This window comes from Equus asinus, chromosome 8 (genome assembly GCF_041296235.1).
Source record: "Equus asinus isolate D_3611 breed Donkey chromosome 8, EquAss-T2T_v2, whole genome shotgun sequence".
NCBI lineage: Eukaryota > Metazoa > Chordata > Mammalia > Perissodactyla > Equidae > Equus > Equus asinus.
The window spans coordinates 69,662,273-69,688,009 of NC_091797.1; the positions used below are offsets into that span (position 1 = coordinate 69,662,273).

The window sequence follows — 25,737 nt, forward strand, 5'->3', positions numbered from 1 at the left end:
AGGAGGTGACGGCGGAGGACCGGGGGGGCGGGGCGGGGTCGGCGCAGGGCCCTCGGTCGGCGCCTGCGCACTCCTCTGGCTCCCTTCTCCGGCCGTCACCCGCGTTCACGCCTTCCTTCCTTCGTGCGTGCTTGCATCCAACCTGCAGTCTGTCTTGCCCTCCGCCCGCCCACCCACTAGACGCTTAACTGCCTGTTGCACTCACCAAGCACGTCTAGTAGCTGCGATCCCGGAACCTGAAGTCTCCCGGGGAGGGTAACCTATTAGGGAATAGATGCCCCGTTAGAAGACTGGCCAGAGCAGCTGAGAATGAGGTGCTGGTGGAGTGTCTATCTCACACTGGGGACGGGAGTCGGAAAATGCCCAGTAGGCCGGAAGCGGGATGTGAAGATCAAGGACGGTTCTTTCTCTTGCCTGTGACCAGGGAAATGGGTTAGTGTGCGCCTGGTTTCACTCTTGCTGCCTTTCATCAGGTCTCCACTGCAGACTGGGTGAGCTTTCAAAATTGCAAATCAACTTGTCTTCTCCGCCTCAACCTTTCCCATCTACTTAGGATGAAATCCAGATGGCTTGTCATGACCTTCCCCGTTTCTACCCTGCACTTACCCCCTTCTCAAGTATTTTATCAGCGGGCTGGCTGCTGGAATGGAACCTTCTCCATTTTGCTCACAGCTATAGCTCCAGGGCCTAGACAATAAACTGACACATAGTACACACTCAATAACATGAGTTGAATAAACCAATAATCTATCCATCTCTCTCTCTCATGAGCTTTGAATTTCTTGAGGGAAGGAGCCATTAATTTTTTAATTTCTGCCACTAGTGATAAACTTGGCATAGAATATGCTTCAATAAATGCTCGTTAAACAGCGATAAAATGGGGGTCGGCCTGGTGGCACAGCGGTTAAGTGTGCATGTTCTGCTTCGGTGGTCCAGGATTTGCCGGTTCGGATCCCAGCTGCAGACATGGCACCGCTTGGCACACCATGCTGTGGTAGGCATCCCACATATAAAGTAGAGGAAGATGGGCACAGATGTTAGCTCAGGGCCAGTGTTCCTCAAAACAAACAAAAAAATAAATAGCAATAAAATAGAACCACAGTGCAGCTGGGGATATAAGACAAATGCTACTGTCTAGTACAAGGTACTACTGGAAAACCACAATGTTACAGAGAGTATGAATGAATGAAGGAGTGGGCCCTCTGCTACGTGGGCTGGTCCCCAAAGGAGAAGAAAAGCAGAAATACTTGGCAACCGAGAACAGAACATCCAGAGCATTGGAAGTTGGGGAGGCAATGCAGGCCGTCCATGGAGCAGAATGCTGTGCTGGGTGCTAGTGAGAACCAAGGGAGCTACACGGGATCAGAAAAGAAAGCTAGAAGCTGCTCCCTGGACTCACTCCTGAGTAGGGGGAGCACATGATCAATAGGCTGTTTTTAGGGCCTTATTTAAAAAATAAATAATTCATACACCTAGCAAACTGTCTAAACAATTAAAAGGATATGCCAAACGCTACAGAATAAGCACCCTTTACCCTGAACGCCCCCCATCCCCAATCTCCCTCCTCAGAGGCAGCTGCTGTTAAACACAACACGTTTGCAGGACATTCTGTGCGCACGTAGGCACACCAGCACCTACATTCTAGTAGCGTATTACACGAACAATCCTGCACCTTCTTACTTACTACGCCTTAGACCTTTCCAGTCCAGAATGTATAGCTCTCTTTTGTTAATAGCTGTACTCTATTCCACAGAATGTATGTATCACAATTCATCCAGTAAAATGGGACCTGTGGAAGATTAGGTTACTTTGGGGTGTGGATGCTGCGGGCTGAGGGCAGAGCAGGGAAGAGTTGCTGCTCAGAACCTATGGCAGAGGGGTTCTCCTCTTCTCTCCCAAGGGCCCCTGAATCACAGCCTCCAGTCTGGAGAGTGGAGAGGGCGCTGACACCGGATCTGAACACCTGACAAGAGGTTAGAGTCAAGAGCAAGATCTAAGTCAGATCTCTAAAGCTGGCGTAGTCAGGTGGCCTGTAGGTGAGCCTAGTGGGCGTGTTTTATGTTAATCTGAATTTAGATGCCCTAGGCATTGGAGGTGGTGGCAAATGGACTCTTGGGTTCAGAGGTACCACCCACCACGGCCAGACAGCAGAATCACTTCACCTGACTGACCTCAGTCCCCACTAGAATGAAGAGAGAAATAGAGCCTTGTGGTCAGTTAAGCCCCCCTGAGGCCTGCTGCCACATGTACAGCTGGCAGGGACATGACCAGAGAGTCACTGTGACGAAATGAGAGCTCTGAAAAGTCTTCTCCACTGAGAATAATCACAATAAAACAATCAGTGAGTGAGTGGAGGCGCCAGAGCCTATGTGCTTTCCAAATGTCACAACCGCCTTGGGAAAGGGGGTTACACATGAGGAATCTGCGGCACTGAGGGGTGAAGTCACTGGTCCCCATCACACAGCTAGGCGGGCACCTGAGTCCAGGCCCACAGGGCCACGGAGCACTGGGGTCCCAAGCACCCTGTCCTCTTGGCACCCAGCAGGCGCTTGGCAAAGTGTCCTAAGTGAGGTTCCCCACAATTTCCACCCAACCAAGTCTCCATGTGCAGGTGACACACACAAGGCCTGAGCACCTGGCTCTGGGTGGCCCCTGTGCCCCCATTTCTGCAGTGGAAGAAAAGATACCAAAACTGACCATGGACTTCTTAACTTCGTATAAAGTGTGCATTTTTTAGAAAAACTAGGTATTTTTTGTAATCATAAACTTTTTTTTCTTTTACAAAAGGAAAAAACGTCTAAAAGTGAAAAGATAGAGAAAAGAACCAGCTGCCGGCCGCCTGCTTAGAGGAGTGCCAGGTGGAGCATCTGAGAGCATGAGGCCCAGGCCCTGCGGGAGACTGCGCTGTGCACAGGTGGTCACGGGCTGCAGGACAGCAGGGCGGTCTTCCCTCCACGTGCAGCTTTGGAACGCAGTGGCCAGGTGGACTCTCTGCAGACATGAATGGCGATTTTCACTGACAACCTCCACGCACACTCCATCCCTTCTAGTTCCTTCTACAGCATGAGGGAGTAGCCGAGGAGAAGAAAACCTCTCCCTCTTAACACTGCTTGTTTCCCTTTTGTTTTGTTTTTTCCTCACACAAATGAAATACACACAACTAGTATCTTATTTTAACTTGAATACCAGTTTTCTATGAAACACAAAACTAAAAGGTATATAAAAAAGTCATTTTATTATACTTTTTGTTTGATGGGTATCAGTGCCCTTTAAAATGCTACTATTCAAATACAAATGATTATGTTTACAAAGTATTTACAATTTCAGTCTTCTTCCTTTATATTTTAAAACACAACAGCTATCTGGTTACAACAGTTAAAAAAAATCATAAAGATTGCAAAAAGGAAAGCCTCTGCCTGATTAGGCACCAAATCTGCACAAGTGCTTGGATCCAACCTCCTGCTTCCCACGGGATGCTTTACAACAGTCTGGCCTTACTTACTTAGAACAGATGTCTCTGATTTAAAGAACAACTGCTTTCTATGGTGGCCAGTTGGAGTTTGACAGTGTTCTGGCTGCTGTCTTCATAATTTCTGTTCTGAAGATTTCTGTCAATCACTACATATTGTCTTGGTAAGACCCCTGGTTCACAAGGTCATGCAGGATTCTGCCAACTATAACGATCTGAGGCCTAGATGACTTCCTATACTTATTTTAATTCTTAAATATGGAAAGTTTAACCTTTAAAACAGAAGGCCAGGAAAACACTATCCCTGAAGAAAGATTCTTACTTAAATCACTCTATTGAAGACTGCAGGTCAGTGGGGACATCTAGATGTTACTAAATCAAGTGATACAAGTAAAACTCTTTTCTGTACCACATTGTGCATTAGGGACTCGCTGAAGAAAACACACTTCAGAGACAAGAGACTGTCACTCACAAAGTAAGATAGAGCAGGAGTTCCACAATGCAAATATTCAGAACCCCAGTTCTGTTCTCTTAGGAACCTTTTGAGAGATGTATCTAAATTCTCTTCTAGTGTCTAGATTAATAAGAACTTCTATTCCGGCAGCTGTGTCTAGGGTAGTCTAAAATACGTGCACTCAACATTTTATCATCATCTAAAAGGAGACTGCCATGAAGAACAGGAAGAAATAGAACAAGGTGCACAAATTAAAATAGGCTCAAAAAAGAGGATTCCTATCTACGTTAGTTCTGCACATGTGAGGACAGAAAAGAGCAGGACTTTTCCTCGGTAACCAGACTCAAAGGTGCACAGACAGCCTTCCTGCGTGCCACGCTCTCTCACGACAGCACGTGCCAAACCAGAACGAACAGGTTCAGTTACAGGAAAACAGATTATAGTACTGTCTTGATATGTTCAATTAAGTGAAATGTTAAATCCCTTCCATTTTTTCCAACACTTGATTTTTACTTTTTTAAAAATTTCTCACCAAGAGCTCAAAAATCAGCTGCCCAGTTGGCTTCACTAAGTACTGTCATATTATTGTCCACATAAATTAATGGGAAACAAATTACAAGACAAAATACTTCATGTCATTTGAAGTGATACGATGAGGAGGGAAGAGGTTAAATAAAATTAAAAATGAAAAGGAAAAATATCTCAGTACACCATAACTGATCCTTAGTACACACAGACCTAACTCAATCTGATTTCCTCAACCAAGTAATGTAAAAGAGGCCCAGAGTCGGAGCAGAGAGGGTGTCACGGGACTTGCACCTTTTGCCGGGGTGAAAACTCACAGGTGAGCAGACATCATCAGCCAATCAAGGCCCTGCAATTGCTTCTATTACCTTGCTATAGTGAAAAATAACAACAGTAGCAGACATGGGCCTCCTCTTTTGCCCCTCAACTGGGCCCCTCCTCCACTGCACGAAGAACCACGAGCAAGCGCATCTGCTCACGTCTGAGACCCTGGCTCAGAAATCCGATGTTACAAATCTACAATGAAGAGTTTACTACGCCCACTTCTGTGGGTAACACTTGTAGGTTTGTAAATAAACCACCCTGTATGAGGAGGTTTCTCACCTCTGCAGATCACGCGTGGGCTGGGCATGAAAGCAAGGGGGCGATGACAAGCGTCTGCTCTAAGCGCTCAATTCGCCGCCTCACCATGCACTCAGCAGTGACATCTGCAACATAACAAGACTTGAGCAGTGCTCTGGGCCCCAAACCAGCCCGAGACAGGAGCCTCACAAGGTCCACTGGAGCTGCTTCAGTGCACTAAGTCCTAACACGAACTTTATCCAAAAGCTGGGAAAATATGGTGGATGTGCTGGGATGCGGAGCAGTCTCAAGGATTCCACACTGGCTGCTCTTTGGAATGAAAATTCAACCACAGATTGTGTCCTTTCATCACAAGCCAGGAACATGTCATGAATGTGCTTTGATGGGTGTCAGTACTAAATATTTCCTTTAAAAGTTCAAACAAGTCACATTTTAGGAGGGAAGGAAGAAACTACATTGGCTTTCTCTGACCTGAGATGATCTACCTTAGCCAGTCTCTCTCCTCTCTAAGGACCTTGATGCATTTCCAGTTAAGTATAAAGAACCAAACAGAGGCAGATGCTGTCAAAGACCATGTTGTAGCCTCATAAAGTTTGTTTTATGACTCACTGCACATTCCAAATGGCTACTGTGATGTGCAAAACACGGTATACTAGCCAAGAAATTCTAAATGGCTTTCAAAACCCAGCACTATTGCTCTAGAGGAGAAACTAAAAGGTAAAAGGATTTACGAAAAATGGCCACTGTTACTTTTTCAATTAGTCACATAATACAGAAAAGGGGATGTTTAATGAGGATCGCTGTTCCAGCAGGATAGGACACATTGTAATAAAATTACATGACTTTGTTTCAATTAGAGCTTTCCAGGTGCTACACTTCACATGCCACTGTCCAAGGTTTAACAATAAATAAAATCTACCTGACTTTGGCTGGATGGTGGAGTGCATGGGTGGCCCACCCTGAGGCCGCCCTGCTTTCCTGACTAGGGACACGGAGGTTTGGTGGGCGTCTTTAACCTGACGGCAGGGACTCTCATTTGTAATTTGGGCTGCTGGTTTGGGCTATCAGAGCTGGCTGACACCTGTCCTGGGTTAGGAACACCAGGAGTCTGAAGCTGCGCCGCTGCTGTCGTCACAACTTGCTGCTGCATGAGTTTCTGCTGGACCACCTGTGCTGTCGCGGTCACTGCCGGGATCATCTGGACCTGCTGCCCAGCCGCTGTCGCCTGGGTGAGGGTCACAGTCTGTGGGGAAGCCTGAACCAAAACAGTTAGAAAATACACATTGCCTAGGAAATGCCGATCAAGTCACATGACAAACTAAAGCATCTTTGGGGTGGGGAGGGGGATTTGAGGAACTTAATTAGCAGGAATGCGTTTGTGAAATGTGAAAGCTACCTGAAATATCAAAAGATGACCTCTGGTTTCTAACAAAACAAAAGTAGAAAACTAAACTACTGTTGCTTTTAGGCTAAAACTGGATGCCTCTGGGAAAAAGGCCAGGGTTAACGACAAGGGACAACGGGTGGTGGTGGTAGCGTTCAGCTTTTAATACTATTTTGTTTCTTGAACTTGACATGCCGGTGTGGTTTTGAACAAAATAAAATGCTTTTAAAGCACTCTTTCATATGGCCACATTTTATAGCAGTAAATAAAACGGTTAAGAGCCTGACCGCTCCTCGATTAAGAACGTTAAGTCAGAGCTGTCTCCAGGAGGACTTATACTTCTAGGTCCCAAGGTCACTGTGAGCAGATTCTATTTTCTTTCTTAGTTTCCTTAAAACTATGGTGTGGCGGCTTCAGCTTATAGAACACATCTAAGCTTATGCTGAAGGAATGATCCTAGAAATGGACTCCTTCAGTGTATTTCACACTGAGTGTGAACATAGTTTGTTCAGGTGTTTTCCTGCTAGTCTAAGGATAGCAAAGGTTTTTCCCCAGAGCTAATTTTTTTCTATATTTTGAAAATCAAAATTAATTCTCTAATAACTAGAATTCTACTTCCTCAGGATGAAACCAAGAACTCTCCTAACCTAGGAAATGTGAAGTTTACTGGAAAGTCCACTTGGGAATTTCCCGGACGGCTGCATGTCCCCAAATCCTACCTGCTGCGAGGCAGAGGCGACCTGCTGGATGCTGGCCACAGGTGTTTGCTGCTGGACAACTTGAGGGAGTTTTGCAACCTTCGACAAAAGAAAAAAAGCCAAATGTAGAATTCAAAAGAATATGTGCACAAAAAGAGATTTGTCTCCCTTTCTTTCCTTCTCAGTTCTTTTTGTTTTTGGTGAGCAAGATTTGCCCTGAGGTAACACCCCCTGCCAATCCTCCTCTTTTTTTTTTGCTTGAGGATTAGCCCTGAGCTAAATCTGTGCCAAGCTTCCTCTATTTTGTATGTGAGCCACAGCATGACTGGTGAGTGGAGTAGGCCCATGCCCAGGATCCAAACCCGCAAACCCGGGCCGCCAAAGTGGAGTGAGCAGAACTTTAACCACTCGGCCGCGGCACAGGCCCCTCCTTCTCAGTTCTTAATACAAAAAAAAGTGGCCAGATGACACAAAAGAGCAATTCTCAAAGTGTGCTGTGTGACTCTCAAGGTGTGAACCCTGAGAGAATCAGTTATTTCACCTTCATGCTGAATAATGACCACCTTCTTAAACGGCAATCATGTGTAATTTTTGGTCTCATATTTCAGACAATTTTTTCTTTTAGTAAAAACTGCTCCAAGGTTATATGAGAGAATGAAATTGAGGTTGGAATGACTTATTTTAGCATTTCACAAGCTCTCAAGAGAGCCCTTCTACAAGTCTGTGTGGCGTTCCAGGAAGCCACCCCCACTGTGAAGCGATTCGGACCAACACCAAGATTCAGCCCTAGTCTAGAGAGGTACAAAATTTTAAAGTGGTTATTTTGCCATTTTTCTTAATCATCCTCGTTAAAAACAAAACTTTCTACCCTGTGGTCACTTTCTAAATATTTCATCACATACATATCTTGCTATCTCAACATAATAAGATGATTCAGACCACTTGTGTCTACTCAAGGCTGTCGGGGCACTGGCTCACAGAAGCAGACGGGCTCCCGATCGGGCAGCTGCTGGGGGCTGTGACGCCCCCCACTCAGGCCTCTAACTTGTAGAACAGGGATGAAAGTAAGTCTTGCCCAAGATAATTCTGGAGAAAATGTGAAATTATATGACGTACATAACAAAGCTCCAAGTAAATGTTAGTCTTCATTGTGAAAACTAAAATTAATTGGAAAACATTTACTAGTTCATTCTAACTTAAAATAAAAAATTGTAAACAGCATTCACTAAGATAAAAAGAGCCTCTTGATAGAGCCCTCTGCAGCACTGATGGGAAATAAAGACTCAGTCAGCCACCACGTCTGGAGCACAGTGGGCCAGCACAGATTGGCACACCACTGAAAACACTGAGACACCGTGGATAAAACTAAGACAACATCATAAATGCATCAATGACCTTGTGGGAAGTCAGGAACTCCTAGCTCCCAAACCTAAGCAGGGGCGGGAAGCCCAAGCAATGAGCAGAGGTGCCAGGCAGCTTTCATCCCAAGAGCACGTGCTGGCTGGGGAGGCCTCACACTGGGTTTGTACGTCTCCCAGGGTGTGGCAGACAAGAGACCAAGTCCAAATCTGCTCTCAGCAAGGAGCTAACAGGAGGGCTGCATGCCGTCCCCTGCAGCTGCGATCCTGTCACCCAAAGCAGTTATGAGGAGGTCATCCGCCTTAGGCCTTGGTGCTGGGGGAGGAGGAGACACAGGTTCAGAGACCAAATTGACGTTACCTGAGAGATACCACACCCTCAAGTCACAAGCTGATATGGTCCTGAAGGTACCCATGAAAGTCCAGCAGAAGCAAGAATCCACCTTCAACCCAGATCTCAAAGCATTCCCACAAACAAAACTTCAAGGAAAACAGGCTCACAAGACAACAAGTACTATGAAGACAAAGAAACACAGCTCCTGAAGCAAGATTAGCAGAAACGAGTAAAATCAGATGCACCATGACTTCAAATGGAAGAATTATCAGACACACACAAAAGAGTGTGCTCACTCTGTGCAGCCTGAAAACGTGTGTAGGAACTAGAGACTACAAACAATGACCAAGCAGATTTTAGAGAAAACCAAAGAGAACTTGTAAGAATAAAAAATATGTAACAGCCAAAATAAAAAGGCCATGGACAAGCTTAAGAGCAGACTAGACATGACCAAGGGAAATGAGCAAGCGAAGACAGACGGGAGGGCTGCACTCAGACTGCAGCCAGAGACGAGACAGAAAACATAAGACTGCAGATACCTCGAGGGCAGGGACAGGGGGCAGAGGCGACATCCAAAGAGTAACAGCTGATCAGTTCCTAAACTGATGAGAAAGATGGATGCCAATTCCAAAAGATCAACAAATCCCAAGCTGGAGCATCACAGTGATTGCAAAACACCAAAGACAAAGAAAAGATCTCAAATGAAAATGGAGAGAAAGAAGACAGAAGACCGTCAGAGCAGCAACATGCCAGACGGACATCTGACTTTACATCAGCAACAAAAGACCCAGGAACCAGGGAATACTCTTAATGTACTGAGAAAACAAACGCCAATTTAGAATCCCACACTAAGCAAAACTCTCTTTCAGGAACAAGAGTGAAATATAGGCATTTTCCAACGTTGCATGAAATGCCAAAGGATGTGCTGCAGGCAGAAGCACAGTGACTTCACATGAAAAGTCAAAAAAAAGACAGAGTGAGAATGCGTGATGATGGCAGCAGTGACGCTGAGAGGCCGGTAGAGCTACAGTGGACAGACAATGCTCAGGAACAGAGCGGAGACAGTGCTCTGCACTATGCTTTGAAAAGGTAAATGTGTCTGTGGAAATGTTAGGGTAACCAGTTAAAGAACAGAAAGAGAACATATGATTTTCAAACTAGTAGAGAAGAAAAAACAGATGACAAAAAATAAATACATAAACAGTATAAGAACAGGCAAGAAAAGATGGAGAGAGAAAATGGAACAAGCAGGAGAAACCCAAATGAAATGAAACCAAACCCCAGCCACATCAGTCCTCACCATAAAGTAAGGGAACACAGTTCAGGTAAAAGACCAAAACCGAGAGACCAGATGACAACAGGAATGGCAGCATCAGCCTGACTACTTCTGTGCGGTACGCATGAAACAGAGAATGCTGAAGGTAAAGGGGAGAGATACACCAGGGATTCCAACACAAGACGGAGAGGTTCTCAGTATGAGGCAAAACAGGCTTCAAGACCAAAAAGGGTACCGAAGATAATGAGAGCCACTTCAAAATAATAAAATTAAAACTTCAAATTTTTATGTAGGTAATAATAGAACATACGATATGAAAAGCAAAAATATGGGGCTGGCCCAGTGGTGTAGTGGTTAAGTTCGCACTCTCTGCTTTGGCAGCCCAGGGTTCACAGGTTCAGATCCTGGGCACAGACCTACGCACCGCTCATCAAGCCATGCTGTGGCGGCGTCCCACATAGAAGAACCAGAAGGACCTACAACTAGGACACACAGCTACATACTGGGGCTTGGGGAGAAAAAGAAAAACGCAAAGATGGAGAAACAGATAAACCCACAGCCAGAACAGGAGATTTTAATATCTCTCTCCCAGTAATTGATAGAACAAGCAAATCGGTGAGGAAAGAGAAGACCGAAACCACACAAATAATAAACTTGATTTAGTAATAATAAAATGACCCAACGACTGTAGCCAACACGACCACAAAGCAAGTTTCAACAAATTTCACTGCAGAATCTCTGACGGACTGGATCAGAATGTGAGACAGAGAAGTGAGAAATGACTGTCGGTTTGGCCCAGGTAAGGCCGAAGGTCAGGAACGACAGAACTGTTGTTCCTGAACTGGAGGGGGAGGAGCTCAGGTACACACAGGTGAAATCTGAGGGACCTGTGAGATCATACCCCTCCAGGGACGCAGTTCAGGTGTGCACAGGTGAGGTCTGAAGTACCCATGTGGTGACACCTCTCACGGGAACTCTTCAAATGCAGCTAGGACTGAGAATCTGGCATGGGGATGGCGATGGGCTGCAGGTATGAATGTGGAGTCATCAGCACTGAGACGGACTCAAAGCCTCGAGACTGGGGGAAGATCACCAGGCAGGGAGTCCAGACACAACAAAAAGGAACACAAACTCCTAGCAAACTAAAGAAGGGCACTTTCTTACTCCAAGTAACGGTGATTTAAAAATCAAACCCTGCAGAACAGCAATGTGGTCGAGCTTTCATCTGTGCACCTTGGTCACGCTGCCCCACGGGCCTCACCAGCACAACGCAAGAAGGAGGGGGAGACAAGGGAGGAGGAAGACCTGGCCACCATGGCTCACAGTGATGCCATCGAGACAAGGGAAATGCAGAAGAACCTGCGGATGGACTGTGTAAGGAGCAAGAACTGGTCAAGGCTGCCAGGTTCAAACTGCATAAAACACAGACAGAAAATGGAGGCTTAGAAACGTAAGATTACAGAAGCATCAAAAAGTACTAGTTATTTAGGAATAAATCTAACACAGTGATAAGATTTTTATGGAAAAAATCAGAAAACTTAATTAAAAGGCATTAAAGAAGAGTTAAACAACAAAGACACATCATGCTGATGAATCTGAAGTCAAGACTGCGGAGATGTCAACTCTCCCTCACTCAGATCTACAGTCAATGCAGCTCTAATGAAAACCCTGACAATTTTGACTATGGTGCGTAAACTGAGAAAGCTGACTCAAAATTAATATAGAGGTGCACAGAGCCACGAACAGCAGGATGTTCTCGTTAGGATGTGGTCAAAGGATCTGGCTTCCAGATGCCAAGTCTCATTATGTGCCAGAGAGATGAAGACAGAGCAGTGTGGGCACAGAGACCACGCACGGAAGAAAAGCCCCACGCGGAACTAGGCATGACACATGGAGGTCACACTGTGGATGAGAGGAAAAGAACAAACTCCTTAATAAGCAGTGCTGGAAACAACAAGGTATTCACATAAAAAATTAAAGTGAACTCCTATTTTTATATCATCTGGAAAAATCAATTCCAGGAAGGTTAAAGGCCTAAATGTGAATGAAAAATTATCAAGTTTTTAGGAGACAATACAGGAAAATAACATCATGACCTCTGGGAACGATTTCTTAAGCAAGACACAAAAAGCACTGTTCAGAAACTTAAAGACTGCTAAATTCCAATACGTTAAAATTAAGAACTTCTGTTTGTCCGAAGACACCATAAAGGAAGAAGACAGTTGGCACACAGAACTGAAGGCTAATCTCCAGAATGTAAACCAACACTGGGAGATGCCCCAACAGGCACTCCACAGAAGAGGAGATCTGCTGGTCAACAGATCCCCATTAGCTGCCGAGGCTGAGGCCGAGGGGAGTGCGAGTGCTGCTGGCACCCCAGTGGAGGCTCAACGGATGCGTGCACACCACAGCCCCGCACGCCCATCCCATGCTGCCACACTCGGCGCTTACACGCCTCAACCAGGTGTGTCCTGCTGCTCTGGGCGGCACTGGACAGCCACAGGCAGGAAGAAGCCAGCAGCAGCCCACAGCCAGCAGCCGCAGAGTGACAGAGTCTGTCAATTTGTGAAGCAGAAGAATGGCTCCTGGAGGAGTCTCACAAACGCAAAGGACATTACTGCAGTGTGACTTCAGCACAGCCCCCAAGCCACACCTCAGCGATCTCAAGGTGGCAGCACCAGCAAGGAATGTGAGGGACCAGCCATGTCTGAGGAGCAGCAGAGGGCCACGACATTCTCTTAACAGGGCTCTGGCTCTGTGGGTATCCCCCCATTTGTACTCTCTGAACCTTGCAGGTTCGATGCTCACTCTCCTGTGCGCCTGTGTTTTGCAATCCAAACCTGGTGTTCACTCATGCTCACCTGGATCTGGGTCTGTACCTGCTGAGTTCCGGCCAGCTTCTGAGCCTGGGAGATGGGCGTGGTAAGAAACTGGGTTTTAAGGGCTGGCTGGGTGGCATAGGTGACCTTCTGTGGTTGGCCCTGAGCAGCAATCTGCTGTGCGGTGATCTGAGGAAAGAGAGACCGCCCAGGGTTAGGGCCAGGCGCGGCTCTGCAGCCCCTTCTCAGAGCCATCAGGGCCTCCTGTGTGGGCCCCAAGTGCCCCAGACACCCGCAACGTGATCACTTCGTGCCCCTGGCACAGTTTGCCCTCCACTCCGTTTCTGCAGCTGCCCCTTCCGGCGTGCCTGGCCCACGTGTTGCCTGCCTCCTCTCCCGGGAAGTCCCCTCACAGGCCGGTCTGGGAGTCACCTTTACATCCTCTGGAGCAGCTGGTACAGTGTCTGCTCACATGTGAGCAAGTGAACTTGACCACAACAGAGAAAACATATGACACAATTTCTCAAATATAATTTTAAGAATTTAGAACATACCCCAAAATATTTACCACAGGGGATAACAAACCTGCAAGCATAAGCTTTGCCTATTTAATCTAATTTCTAGTTTTCTCTGTCAGGAGAATTTAAATATTACTCTTCAGAAGCTGTGCATATATGTGGTTTATACATTTGGTATACAAAGCCATGGCTACATATAAATATTTTTAAGCATCTCAGAAGTTTTCTTTCAAATTATACTAACGTGCAGACCAGCACTTTAGCTAAAGTGCTTCTATTTCTCTCTTTCAGGCATAAACTAAGCCTGACCATCTCCCTCATCAATGCTGTCCCTTCCCAGCGTCCTGCCCTCTTGGCACCCATCACCTCACCCAAGGCCAACTGGGTTGAGGACAGCTCTCCTTGCAGTTTTCTGTTCTGCTGTCCCCACAAACCACGACAGTGTCAGGATCAGCACTATCTCCCCACCAGACCCCTAGCAGGGCTCCTTCCTGCAAGACAGGCAGCAACACTCAGGAAAAGATGCCCATCCGATGCCTGACAAGCATAGGACCCTGGAGCCCAACAGTCAGCTCTGTGACTCCAGGTAACTCACTTCATTTCCTTGAGGTTCAGTTTCCTCAAAGGAAAATGAGCTCTGTCCTGAGAATCAGCACCAGATGCCCAGAGAGCTCTCAGCACACAGGGAGAGAGCAACGTGTGCCAGCTCACTCCGCAGCCATGGCTGCCCCACCATCAGACCATGTATCCCAGCTCCAGGTCATAAAACAGCACAGATGCAATGCACAATTCAAGTCCCAAATGCCATCATCTGTACGCCAGGCTCTATGCTGCCAGTAAGTGGGTAAAGTGGAAGCCCTGGAAGATGGAGGGCCTCAATTCTGCTCGGGCTCGTCAACGCAGCCCCAGTACCGGCCATGGAGCAGGACTCGGCTTTGGGAGCTGAATCGGCTCAGAGCCGCCTCTCAAACTTCTCCCTGAGTCAGTAAGATGCTGCCGGTACTCCTTCACATCAAGTCCCCTCTCCTTGCTCTCCCCTTCCTCCACTCTCTGAGTACACATATGTAAGGACACAGTCCCTGCCTGGTTCCTCACCTGATTACAAGCTTGGTGGTGGCCCTGGCCTGGCGCTGTCTGTTCTGTACACCAGGAGCCAAGTGAGGTCGCACACCGTGAGCTATACCTGCTTCCCTGAATCCTTCCGGTCCCCTCCCAGCCTTGCAATTCCACAGCCTACATCCTTCTCAGTTCCCCACAGGCCCTTGGTGCACCGGGTTCCCCATCAAGTAACTTCTCCCTCCCCTCCTGGGCCTCGAAGCGGCTCCAACCCTGAGGTCATCCTCTGTGCAGCCCAAGTGCATGACCACAGGGTCCCCTGTACGTGGGTGCCAGGCAACAAGGCAGGGCCCATTCAGGACCCTCTTGTCCTCTGTGCATCCATGCCTTGCAGGAGGGCCAAATTCAGCATAAAGATTGGATGACGTGAGAATCCTGCACAGAAACCCAGTACCTTCTGCTGAACGGCTGCTGGGCCCGGGGCGGCCTGTGGCTGGATGGCTTTCTGCTGCTGCACAGCTTGCTGCTTGAGCTTCAGCAGCTGCTGGACATGCACCGGCTGGGCCACAACCGTCTGTCCTGCAAACACCGATCAAGTCATTTAGTCATAAGCACAAAGCAGGAATGAGGGTCTCAGGGCTCACATTAAGTTCAGACTGACTGATTTCTGTACAGAAAACTATACACTGAAACTATGTGGAGACAAATACTGCCATGCCTTACATCCACTTAAAATGTTCTAGGTTCACAACAACATTCAGATAAAGGGATGGGAAGCTCAGAAGGTGAATGTTTAAATTGAGGGCCAAAACTTGTACTTGGGAACCTCTGAGAGATACTTCAGCTAAAATACACTGGGACACACTGGAACTGGCTGTCTAGAAAAGGAGCCAGCAGGGCTGGCGGCCACTTCTACTAGAAAAGGCCACTTAGCCCTGTTCAAGGCTCTAAGCAGAACAGCAGTTGGGGGTGAGGGCTGCACACAACAGGCACCTGTGGCTTTCTGTGGCTGCCCAATGGCCACACTGATCCCGGCAACGTTCATGGGCAGGGTCGTGACGCCTGGCGACGAGACCACGGCCGCAGGCACAGACACCACTGGAGGCTTCGCCAAGGCTACCTGAGCCGGCTGGGGCGCCTGGGCCTGCATCTGCCCTTGTGCCTGCAGCTGCGAAGTGGGAACCCGGGTCTAAACAGTGAAAATAACGAGAAAGTCCAGAAAAATTCAGGATACTGGGTGTCTTTGCAAACATGTCCCCCCCACAAGAGGTCAAGAGGTGAGAAATTTACAAAGATTCACAAAGGTAGAAAGTAGCAGTCAAGTGAAGGAAAACATCTCGTTGTAGGTGACCCACGCTTCTTAATCTGTCACCATCAAACGCAGTGAACAGGGTTTTGCAGGACCTACAGATAATCCGTCCCACTGCTGTTCCGATGTTGCTCCCACACCGAGTGCTCATCTCTGCATCTCCCTCCATCCCCTGTACCTCAGAGTAACCCGATCACCCCAGGTGTCCTCCTGCTCCAGCCGTGCTAACGCTCAGCCCCTGCCCCCACCCCAAGAGGACTGCCATCACCTCCTGCTGCTTAGTTATCACACAACTACCAAGCACTTCTTTGTTAAGTTAAATTTTTAAAAAGGAAAATAGAAATAAATCCATTTCTATATGTACAAAACTCAGAGACTACCTGCGAAAACATGAAGAAGTAAAGATCACCCATAACCCTGAGACTGCCCACATATGCATGTGAAAACCAGCCCTCAGCCCACAGGCCCCGTTCTGATCTGTGTGGCTAGCTGCAAGGTACGTACAATGGAGTGAATTACAGCTATTGTGTAATCTGTCTCTCTTCCTTTTACAAGGTCACTCTTCAAAGCTGCTTCCTGTCCTCCTGTGTGGATGCCCTACAACCTACTCTGTCAACTTCTTAGTCAAGGAATGCTTCCTCTAACATTCCAGAAACAAACAAGCTTGTACATTCATCACTGTGCAGTTGTTCTATTGTTTCTCTAGGATATAAGAGAAACAGGATTGTTGGGGAAAACGGTGTGCACACTTTTTAGCTCAATTACTAAAATCCCCTCCTTGGGGGAGCTGGTTCCCATCAGACAAGCCCCACATAAGGACCATGCCTTCCTCACTCCCTGGCCATCACACAGGATTACCACCCTTCTCATTTGAATTTGCATTTTTTGTGAACACAGGTAAAACCAAACTTGCTTCTGCAGTTTTTATCTACTTGTACCCCCTCTTGCAGATTTAAAGTAGGGGTAAAGTGCATGTAAAACAGAGCCTGAGCACCCAGATCCCTCAATCCCAGTGTGAGTTGTAGGGGACTAGCTGTAGGATTTGGACAAGTCAACTTAAGCTGTGTGCCTCAGTTTCTGCACCTGCAGAATGGAATTAACATTAAAACCCCCACTCCTGCCTCAGCAGTGGTCTGTGAGCACCTGTCAGGTGACAGGCATAGAGCCTAGGTCAGCGCCTGGCGCGGAGCAGGACCCCTGATGTTAGCTGTCACCAGTGCCAGGGTCGGGGCTCCCTGAACTGGGTACTGCCTCGCTGATGTGACAGTGCCTGGCCCACAGGACATTCAATCCACACTTGTTAAATGTAACTCATCTTCCCAGACACTATTTTCAACCTGTAACTCCCTATTTCAGAAATCTCCAGTCTCCCCATGCCCACAAAGCACTGCTAACCCCAGAGCCTGGTTTTTCAACCTGTAACTCCCGTCTTCAGAAGTCTCCAGTCTCCCCGTGCCCACAAAGCACTGCTAACCCCAGAGCCTGGTTTTTCAACCTGTAACTCCCGTCTTCAGAAGTCTCCAGTCTCCCCGTGCCCACAAAGCGCTGCTAACCCCAGAGCCTGGTTTTTCAACCTGTAACTCCCGTCTTCAGAAGTCTCCAGTCTCCCCGTGCCCACAAAGCGCTGCTAACCCCAGAGCCTGGTTTTTCAACCTGTAACTCCCGTCTTCAGAAGTCTCCAGTCTCCCCGTGCCCACAAAGCGCTGCTAACCCCAGAGCCTGGTTTGCGGGCTCCGGCGGTTCCCCTTCACCACACCCCTTCAACCACATCAACTTCACCCCTGCATCTCCACCCCAGCAGCACTGCACACCTTCCACGTGCCATGTCTCGCCCTCTCGTCATCCCCAACATAAATCTCACCCTCCTTCTATGGTCTAGCTTGCGCCCCACCTCCCCTGACTGCTCAGCCTACCATAAGCTTTGTGACCCTTCAGTTCTGGGAAGTATGATTACGTGAATAATGTTTCCCATATGTTGCAGTTCATCCTCTCCAAGGAGAACTTAAGTTCTTAGGGGAAAGCTCATACCTTCTACTTTACGTGTAAGCCTGCCATAACACCCAACACGGTCCTGAGCAAGCAGTTAACAGTTCAATTAAAATGTAAAAAGATCTGCTTTGGAAAAACAGACATATCAACTGGAACTTACGAGCCGGGCCACCTGGAGGTTGGCCACGGTGGTGCCCGTGAGCAGGGCTCCCGGCCGCGGAGCTGTGACAGTGGTGAGCTGGGGGCTCTGCTGCTGTGCAGGCGGCTGGGGCTGCACTTGCACCTGTGCCGTCGGCTGTGGGGGCCCCGGAGGGGCCTGTGGCGGGGGGGCCTGCTGGGGCAGCTGCAGTTTCTGCTTCTGCATTTTGATCAGGTGCTCCTAAAACCCAGAGAAAGCATCTTCTCATCAATATTAACTGTATTCCATTTCTTACGCATCTTGGTTTTAGCTTACCTTTATATCCTCCATTGAATACTGAAAGAAACAGGTGCTAATGTGCAGTATGCAAACTATCATCCAGGGCCTTCCCAACATTTTTTAAATGTTCCTTTATTAAAAATTAGCATATCATTGATGAAAACTACAAACAGTGATTCTGACAGATTAGTAAATTCATAGCAAAATTTCCAGGTTCTTATTGCTCACAAACAAGTCAATTTAAATCTGCAATACCATTAAAATTTTTAAAAGTCTTATTAAAATCATGGTCCCTCTTGAAATTTCAAAATTTATTTTAAGAGGTGTGTCAACTCTCAATTTTTATTCCAACTGTCTCCAAATAAAGATTTAATTAATAAACAAATCTTATGTCTTTAAAAGAAGTCAAGGTATCAAGATAGTTTAAAAAATAATTTAAGGAATAAATGTATTTTTTTAAGAAAATTTATAGTGAGTGGTTCACAACTATCAGATCTCTTTCAACATGCTGAAAATGAAAATGATTTTGAAACTGATTTAGGAGAAGGAAGCGTGGAGAGTAAGGGAACCAGGTCATGAGGGTAGGTGGGGCTGCAGGCAGCTGAAAGGGGGTGAGGAGGGCCTGCGAAGACCCTGCATCCTGGAGAGGGGGGAGCAGGAAGCTGAGAAGGGACGGCAACCCCGGCAGGGGGACCAGCGAGGACAACTTGCCTCTGCAGGGCCCAGGGACTGTTCTCTAACTTTGTGCTATCCAACAGAACTTTCTGCTGTCATGGACAGGCTTTAGATCTGGGTTATCCAATATGGCAGCCACTGCCACAATGGCCACTGAAATGTGTCTGGTGTGACTGAGGAACTGAATGCTGTATGTGATTGCATTTTTTTCCCCTGGGATGAGTTCAGTGCTTCAAGGATGAAGCCTTGGCTCGGGGCCAGCATGTCCTCCAACACGCCCTTTTGTCCCCTCTGTAACCGAAAAGGGGCAGGCCCAAGGTCAGGTACTTATTGTGGCAGACCTGATAGCTAGCTGGAATTCTAAAATACTGCCTTGTTTTTATTACATGTTTTTCTGGTTACTTTCTATGCCCAGTATTAATACTTTTCCATTTATGGCAGGAATATAGTGTTTCCTTTTAAAATGAACGTACTACATATATAACAGTACAGGTAGTGCACAGATTGGCAAAAACCAGGAAGATCAGTACTCAAATGACCAACTTTGAGAAACGACACTGCAAATGAACTATTCCCGAAGAGACCAAGTCTTCACACCTGGTCTCCAAAGTTGTCAAGGAATGCTTTTCAGCAGCATTTTCTCTGGTTGGGAAGGGGACCAAGTGGCCTTCTGGTCCTCTCTGGAGCTGAACTGCTGCATGGAGCACAGGAAAGCAAGTGGGAAGATACGTTTGGAAATGGGAATTGAGGCTCCCAAAGCACTGTGAACAAGCTGGTCACACAATCATGACAGTACCACTGTACAAAAAGTTGCTTTTAAAGACAACACAAACACACATCCCACATAAAGACAACAGTAGATTTGTGCACAACACACTTTGAATTAAATGATGCAACAAGGCATCATCCCAGAGACAGTGTGTGCTTACGGTTTTCTGGAAGATGCTCACCGGTGTCAACTTGCCTACAGCTTTGATCTGTGCAGGCGACTGGGCCTGGCTCTGGATCTGTGGAACCTGCACCTGCGAGGTCTGCTGCTGCTGCTGTTGTTGCTGCTGTTGCTGCTGCTGCTGCTGCCTGAGAAGCTGGAAGTGTGCAGGCGTGATGGTTTTCCCAGGAAGCTGAACCCCTGTGGCTGGAGGAAGTTGTTTCATTACACCGCACACTGGCACTGGCCCTCCTCTCCTCCCACAATAAATGGAAGCTGGAGTCCTAACTAACTTTAACAGTGTGATGGGTCACACAGGAATCCAAACCTGCCTTTACCTTGGGACACTTGAGTCACCAAAGACCGGGTCGGGGTCTGTACTGGGGTCAGGCTGGTAGTGACCACAGCCGAGGCTGTCACAGAGGTGACTGCTCGAACACCCTGAGTCGGTGCCAGGGACACCAGGTCGGATGTGGCTGTGGCTGGGGAGCCAACTGCTCTCGGCTGAGTGTGGACTACCTGGGCAGGAGCAGAGCCTCCGGAGGTCTGGAAAAGGCAAACAGAGGCAACTATCAGGTTACTCTGACTATTCACCAAGGTTTTTACAATCATCAGATGAAGAGAGAAGAGCACCAAACTCTAAACCCGAAAAAGTGAAGCACATTCCAAATCTCGGCTGCTGGACAAACTCAAAGTGCTGAGAGAGTAAGTTTCACCTGTAAATTCAAACCATGTGCCTTGAGCTGAAGAATGGATTGTGTTAACCACAGAAAACAAGAACACAGTTTCAGATGACAACATTTCCATTCCCATCATAAAAAGTCCCAGTCCCCCTGTCCTCACTCAAAAGACCTTTTGGTCCCAAGAAACATTATGAGATTCTTGGCTATCCTCTAGATACCCATGATTATCGCCAACACATAGTGGCCAGGGTCCTAGCTCTCCACCATTATCCCCAATCCAGTAAGGAAGCTACACCCCCGAACCTTCTCCCATTTGCTTGGGGTCTTGCAGCATCTCACCTTCACCTTGCCCAAAACTTGGGAGAAGCCTCCCTGCCTCCTGCATCCCACACCCTGGCCAGTGGTGGGAGCAGCTGCCGGAGTGGCCACACTGCGACCCTCAGAGTCACAGCTGCCTAGTCCCACAACGAACTGGTGGACAAATTCTACCAATTCCATCTCTGAAACTGACCTTAAACGTGTTACTTGCCCTGCTGCCCCTTGGTGCAGAGACAGTCATTACGCTTTCCTGGACTGTTTCATTTTCTTCCGGATTGTCTTCATCTCATTACTTGCATATTTAGATCTAAGTCCAGCATCTTATTCTGTGCTGTCAACCCATCCGTTCCATGCTTCTCTTAATCTCCTCTCTTGTTTCTTTCAGATTATTTTTCCTCATCCCATTTTTTCCCTCCCAAAATTTGGAAGTCATACTCTATTTTTATTCTTTTGGTGGCTCGTCTAAAAATTACATCATGAATACTTACCAAAATCAGTAATTTCACACTTTTTCTGAACAACAGAGATTGCAGAACACTCCGACACCTTTAGCCCTTTCCCAGGTCATTGTTATTGTGTATATCATGTCTCTCTCTGTTAATTCCACAGTAAGCTACTGCTGTTTGTAAAGGCAATTCTCACCTCAATTAGTCCACATGCTTACTTCCTTTGCTCTTGTTTCTCAGAGCTTCCATCAGGGAACACCTTCCTTCTGCTTAAAGTACATCATTTAGTGGAGATCTACCAGTAATTCCCTCAGTTTTTCTTTAAAAATGTTTTTATTTTATCCTTGTTCTTCAAGGTATTTTCAAAAGATTCAGAACCCCGGGGTGCCAGTTATTTTCTTTCATTAGAGCAAAGATGTCATTCCATCAGCTTCTGGCTTCATTCCTACCATTGAGAAATAAGCTGCTGTACATCTGAACGCAACCTGCCTTTTTTTCTGGCTGCTTTTAAGACCATTTTGTTGCTGTCATTATGGAGGTGTGGATTCTTTTTCATCATCCCTGATTGGGATTCACTGAGCTTTTTGTATCTATGGATCACTGTGTTAATCAGTTCTGGAAAACTCTCACATCTTCAAATACTGTCTCTGCCCAAATTTCTGTCTGGATTAACCACATATTACAACCTCTCACTCAATCTTCCATGGCTCTTAAATTCTCTTCCGTACATCCACCTGTTGTCATCCCATGCTGCATTCAAGAGAACTTCTGATTTATCTTTCAGTTTACTAAATTTCCTCTTCAACTATGTGTAAATTGATATTAAGCCCAATTATCAGGGTTTTTTCCAATTTTGGTAACCGTATTTTTCATCTCTGAAATTCTCTATATTCTTTTTAAATATAGTTTCCTGGGTTTTACAGACATTCTCAAGCTTCCGTCTTATTTCTTTAAAATAGAAAGTACAAATGTTTTCTAATCTATGTACAAAGGTTTTCTAATCTATGCCCAGTAATTCCACTGTCTCAAGTCTTTAAGGGTCTGCCCATTGTCTGCTGTTTTGGCTGGTTCTCACTCATGGTACCTTCTATCCTTGTGTGCTTGGTTATTTTCCATAGTATGCTGCTCATTATACTTGAAAATCATTTGTGAAGATTCTAACAAGTCCAGGATTGAAGGCATGCTCCTCCAAGAATCTGCATTTGCTTCTGGCCACCTACCCAGACACACTGTCCACCCAGGTCTACTTCACATGATCTGAGGGAGCTTGGGGGCCCTTTTGAGGCAATATCAGCTTGAGCTGAAAACTGACAAAGAGCTGCCTTGTGGCTACAACTTCACAGGAAGAGTCCCCACCCTGCCTCTCTGCTCACCACGAGGGTGGAAGGCAGATGGACTTTACTTCCTGTCCACACCTGCCCTGAGGGCTGAGCCATTTGAGGTCCCAGCCCAGGGTGTCAACGCCTCTTTTTAGACTCTCCACCTGGAAGAGCCAAGCCCTGGGTTTGAAGTGGAGCCCCCTTGTCCATCAGGTGAAACGTACGCCAAGGCAGACGCAGCTTCAGCACACCCTGTTAACCTCTCTGGGTTTCTTCTTCCCCTAGACTGTAGCCTAATAATTATTTATTCTTTTGTCAGCTCTCTGAAGCTTTTAAGGAGATTTTTCAAAGTTGTATCCAATAATTTTAGTTCTTTTCATTAACAGAGTGGTGTAAATAAAATAACTCACCTTACTACCAGAAACAGAAGTCCTTTTCTGGGCTACTGAAATAGTTTTCTCTCTAGCCTTTTCTGCTCTCATCCACTCCATACATACATATCACATGAATTTTCCTAGAACACACCTCTTTTCAAAGACTTGCAAGGGCTTCCCATTGTCTGGTGAAGAAGATCCACTCTTCAACCCGATATCCAAAATACCCAAATCCCAAGACAATCCAGCCTCCACATCACGCAGTGCCAAGTACACGGAACCACTCAGGAGCCCCTCAGAGCTTATGGGAACCACCACTTTTCTGTTAATACATTTTGTGCTCCATCCCAACAGAACTCCTTGCTGCTCCCTGTACACACTGTCCACTTCCCTACCCGCTGAACCTTTGCTCATACTACCTGCCAGAGTCATTTTTGTAGATGACATCTTCCTATCCTTTGAAGCCCACGCTGCCTTCTCCAGAAAGCCTGTACCTCTTTCACGTTCCAGCCCCCGGACTGGAAGAGTGCTGTGAAAGCATGCCATTGTGTGATTCCTATTTCTAGCCCCACCTCACCAGGAAGAGTATCTTGTCTGTAAGGGCTGCTCAAAAAATACATTGTGGATGACTTACTTTATCTTTTAAAAATATCACACGTACAATGAACAGACATTTCTCCAAAGAAGATATACTGATGGCCAATAGGCACATGAAAAGATGCTCATCATCGCTGATCATCAGGGAAATGCAAATCAAAACTACACTAAGATATCACCTTACACCCGTTAGAATGACAAAAATATCTAAAACTAATAGCAACAAATGTTGGAGAGGTTGCGGAGAAAAAGGAACCCTCATACATTGCTGGTGGGAATGCAAACTGGTGCAGCCACTATGGAAAACAGTATGGAGATTCCTCAAAAAATTAAAAATAGAAACACCATACGATCCAGCCATCCCACTACTGGGTATTTATCCAAAGAGCCTGAAGTCAGCAATCCCAAAAGTCCTGTGCACCCCAATGTTTATTGCAGCACTGTTTACAATAGCCAAGACGTGGAAGCAACCTAAACGTCCAGCAACAGACGAATGGATAAAGAAGATGTGGTACATAATACAATGGAATACTACTCAGCTGCAAAACAGAACAAAATCATTCCATTTGCAATAACATGGATGGACCTTGAGAGAATTATGTTAAGTGAAATAAGCCAGCTAAGAGAAGGATAATCTGTGTATGACTCCACTCATATGAGGAATTTAAAATTATGGACTAAGAACAGTTTAGTGGATAGCAGGGGAAAGGTGGGGAGGGGGGTGGGCACAAAGGGTGAAGTGGTGCACCTATAACATGACTGACAAACATTAACGTACAACTGAAATTTCACAAGATTTCACAATCTGTGAAATTTTGTTTTATTTGTTTTATTTTGTCTTTTTCAAAATAAAACATCAGATGCAATGATTTGGGCTTCCCGTCCTCAGAGAAGTAGCAGCAATGGTCACACAGAATGTCCCTAAGGTGACAAGTCTAACTAACAGCTTCTGTTATTTATTGAAACGGCCAAGTCTAAAGTGGTTTACTGCAAAGCAGAAAGAAAAACAAATGAAATAATCCTGTCATACGCTAGAAAAACTCTTTTCATATACACACTATTGTTTAGAGGGTATTTTAATTTTAAAGCCAGATTTAATTTTTTAAGCCAGATTCTGAGATACAATTCACATACAGTAAAATTCACCCTTTCAGGCATACAGCTCTGATTTTTACAAACGTATATGGCTGAGTAGCCACCACCACATCCAGGGACAGAACATACTCTGTTTTCTGTATCCACAGTTTTACCTTTTCCGTGTTATTTAAATGGAATCATACAGCATTTGAAGCCTTTTGAAACTCCAATCACCTAGCAAAACATATTTGCGATCCACCTGCACTGAGGCATGTACCACTAGTTGACATCTTTGTTTCACTGGGTGGTACTGGATGGTACAGACGTGCCAGTTTATCTTTTCTTCACTGGCTGAAGACCATTCAGGTTGTTCCCTTTTTTAGTAATTATGAATAAAGCCACTATACACATTTGTGTTCAGGTTTTTGGTGTAGACATATGTTTTGATTTCTCTTGGGGGAAAACCTAGGAATGGAATTACAAGGTTGTATGGAAAGTGAATGTTTAATTTTATAAGAAATAACCAAACTGTTTTCCAAAGTGACTGTAAGATTTTGCATTCCCATTAGCAATGAGATTCCAGTTGCTCTGCACCCTCACCAGCATTGGAGAGCCCAGGTTTTTGTTTGTTTACTTTTAAAGCCATTCTCATAAGTGTGTGGCAGTATCTCGTTGTTTTAATTCGCATTTCCCTAATAACTAACACTGAACACCTTTCACACTTACCTTAACATTACTTTACACTAACATTCTCTGGTAAAGTAATTGCTCAAATCTTTTGTCCATTTTTTTAAAGTTGTTTGTTTTCCTATGACTGATGGAAGAATCTTTATATGATCTGAGTACCAGTCCTTTATCAGATACATTCTGCAAATCTTTTTCACACTTTTCATTTTCTTATTATTTTTCAAAGAGCAAAAGTTCTTGATTTTGATCAAGCCTAATTCACTAACTTTTCTTTCATAATTCACAGGCTTTGGCATCCTAAGAAATCTTTTCCTAAATCAAGGTAGCAAAGATGTTCTCTTATGTTTTCTTCCACAAGTTCTACAGTCTTGGATTTTACATTTAGGTCCATGATCTGTTTTGAGTGACTTTTTCCACAGTGTAAGTTACAGGTCACAGTCACTG

General features: G+C 46.0%; 1 protein-coding gene across 26 annotated transcripts in view; it reads right to left on the reverse strand.

Moving 5' to 3' along the window:
* Positions 1-3,216: 3,216 nt before the first annotated feature.
* LOC106843859 (E1A-binding protein p400) overlaps positions 3,217-25,737 on the reverse strand; it is a 120,040-nt gene continuing 97,519 nt past the window's right edge. For 25 of the 26 annotated variants that reach the window (XM_044776097.2, XM_070515819.1, XM_044776103.2 and 22 more), the window contains 8 exons: positions 20,131-20,338; positions 19,815-19,999; positions 17,932-18,150; positions 15,467-15,662; positions 14,928-15,052; positions 12,942-13,088; positions 7,134-7,211; positions 3,217-6,285 (listed from right to left, as the gene is read on the reverse strand). In XM_044776097.2, coding sequence (XP_044632032.2) covers positions 6,013-6,285; positions 7,134-7,211; positions 12,942-13,088; positions 14,928-15,052; positions 15,467-15,662; positions 17,932-18,150; positions 19,815-19,999; positions 20,131-20,338 — 1,431 coding nt within the window. In that variant the 3' untranslated portion in view covers positions 3,217-6,012. The remainder of the gene's footprint in view (positions 6,286-7,133; positions 7,212-12,941; positions 13,089-14,927; positions 15,053-15,466; positions 15,663-17,931; positions 18,151-19,814; positions 20,000-20,130; positions 20,339-25,737) is intronic. The other variant, XM_044776111.2, reaches the window with a different exon arrangement.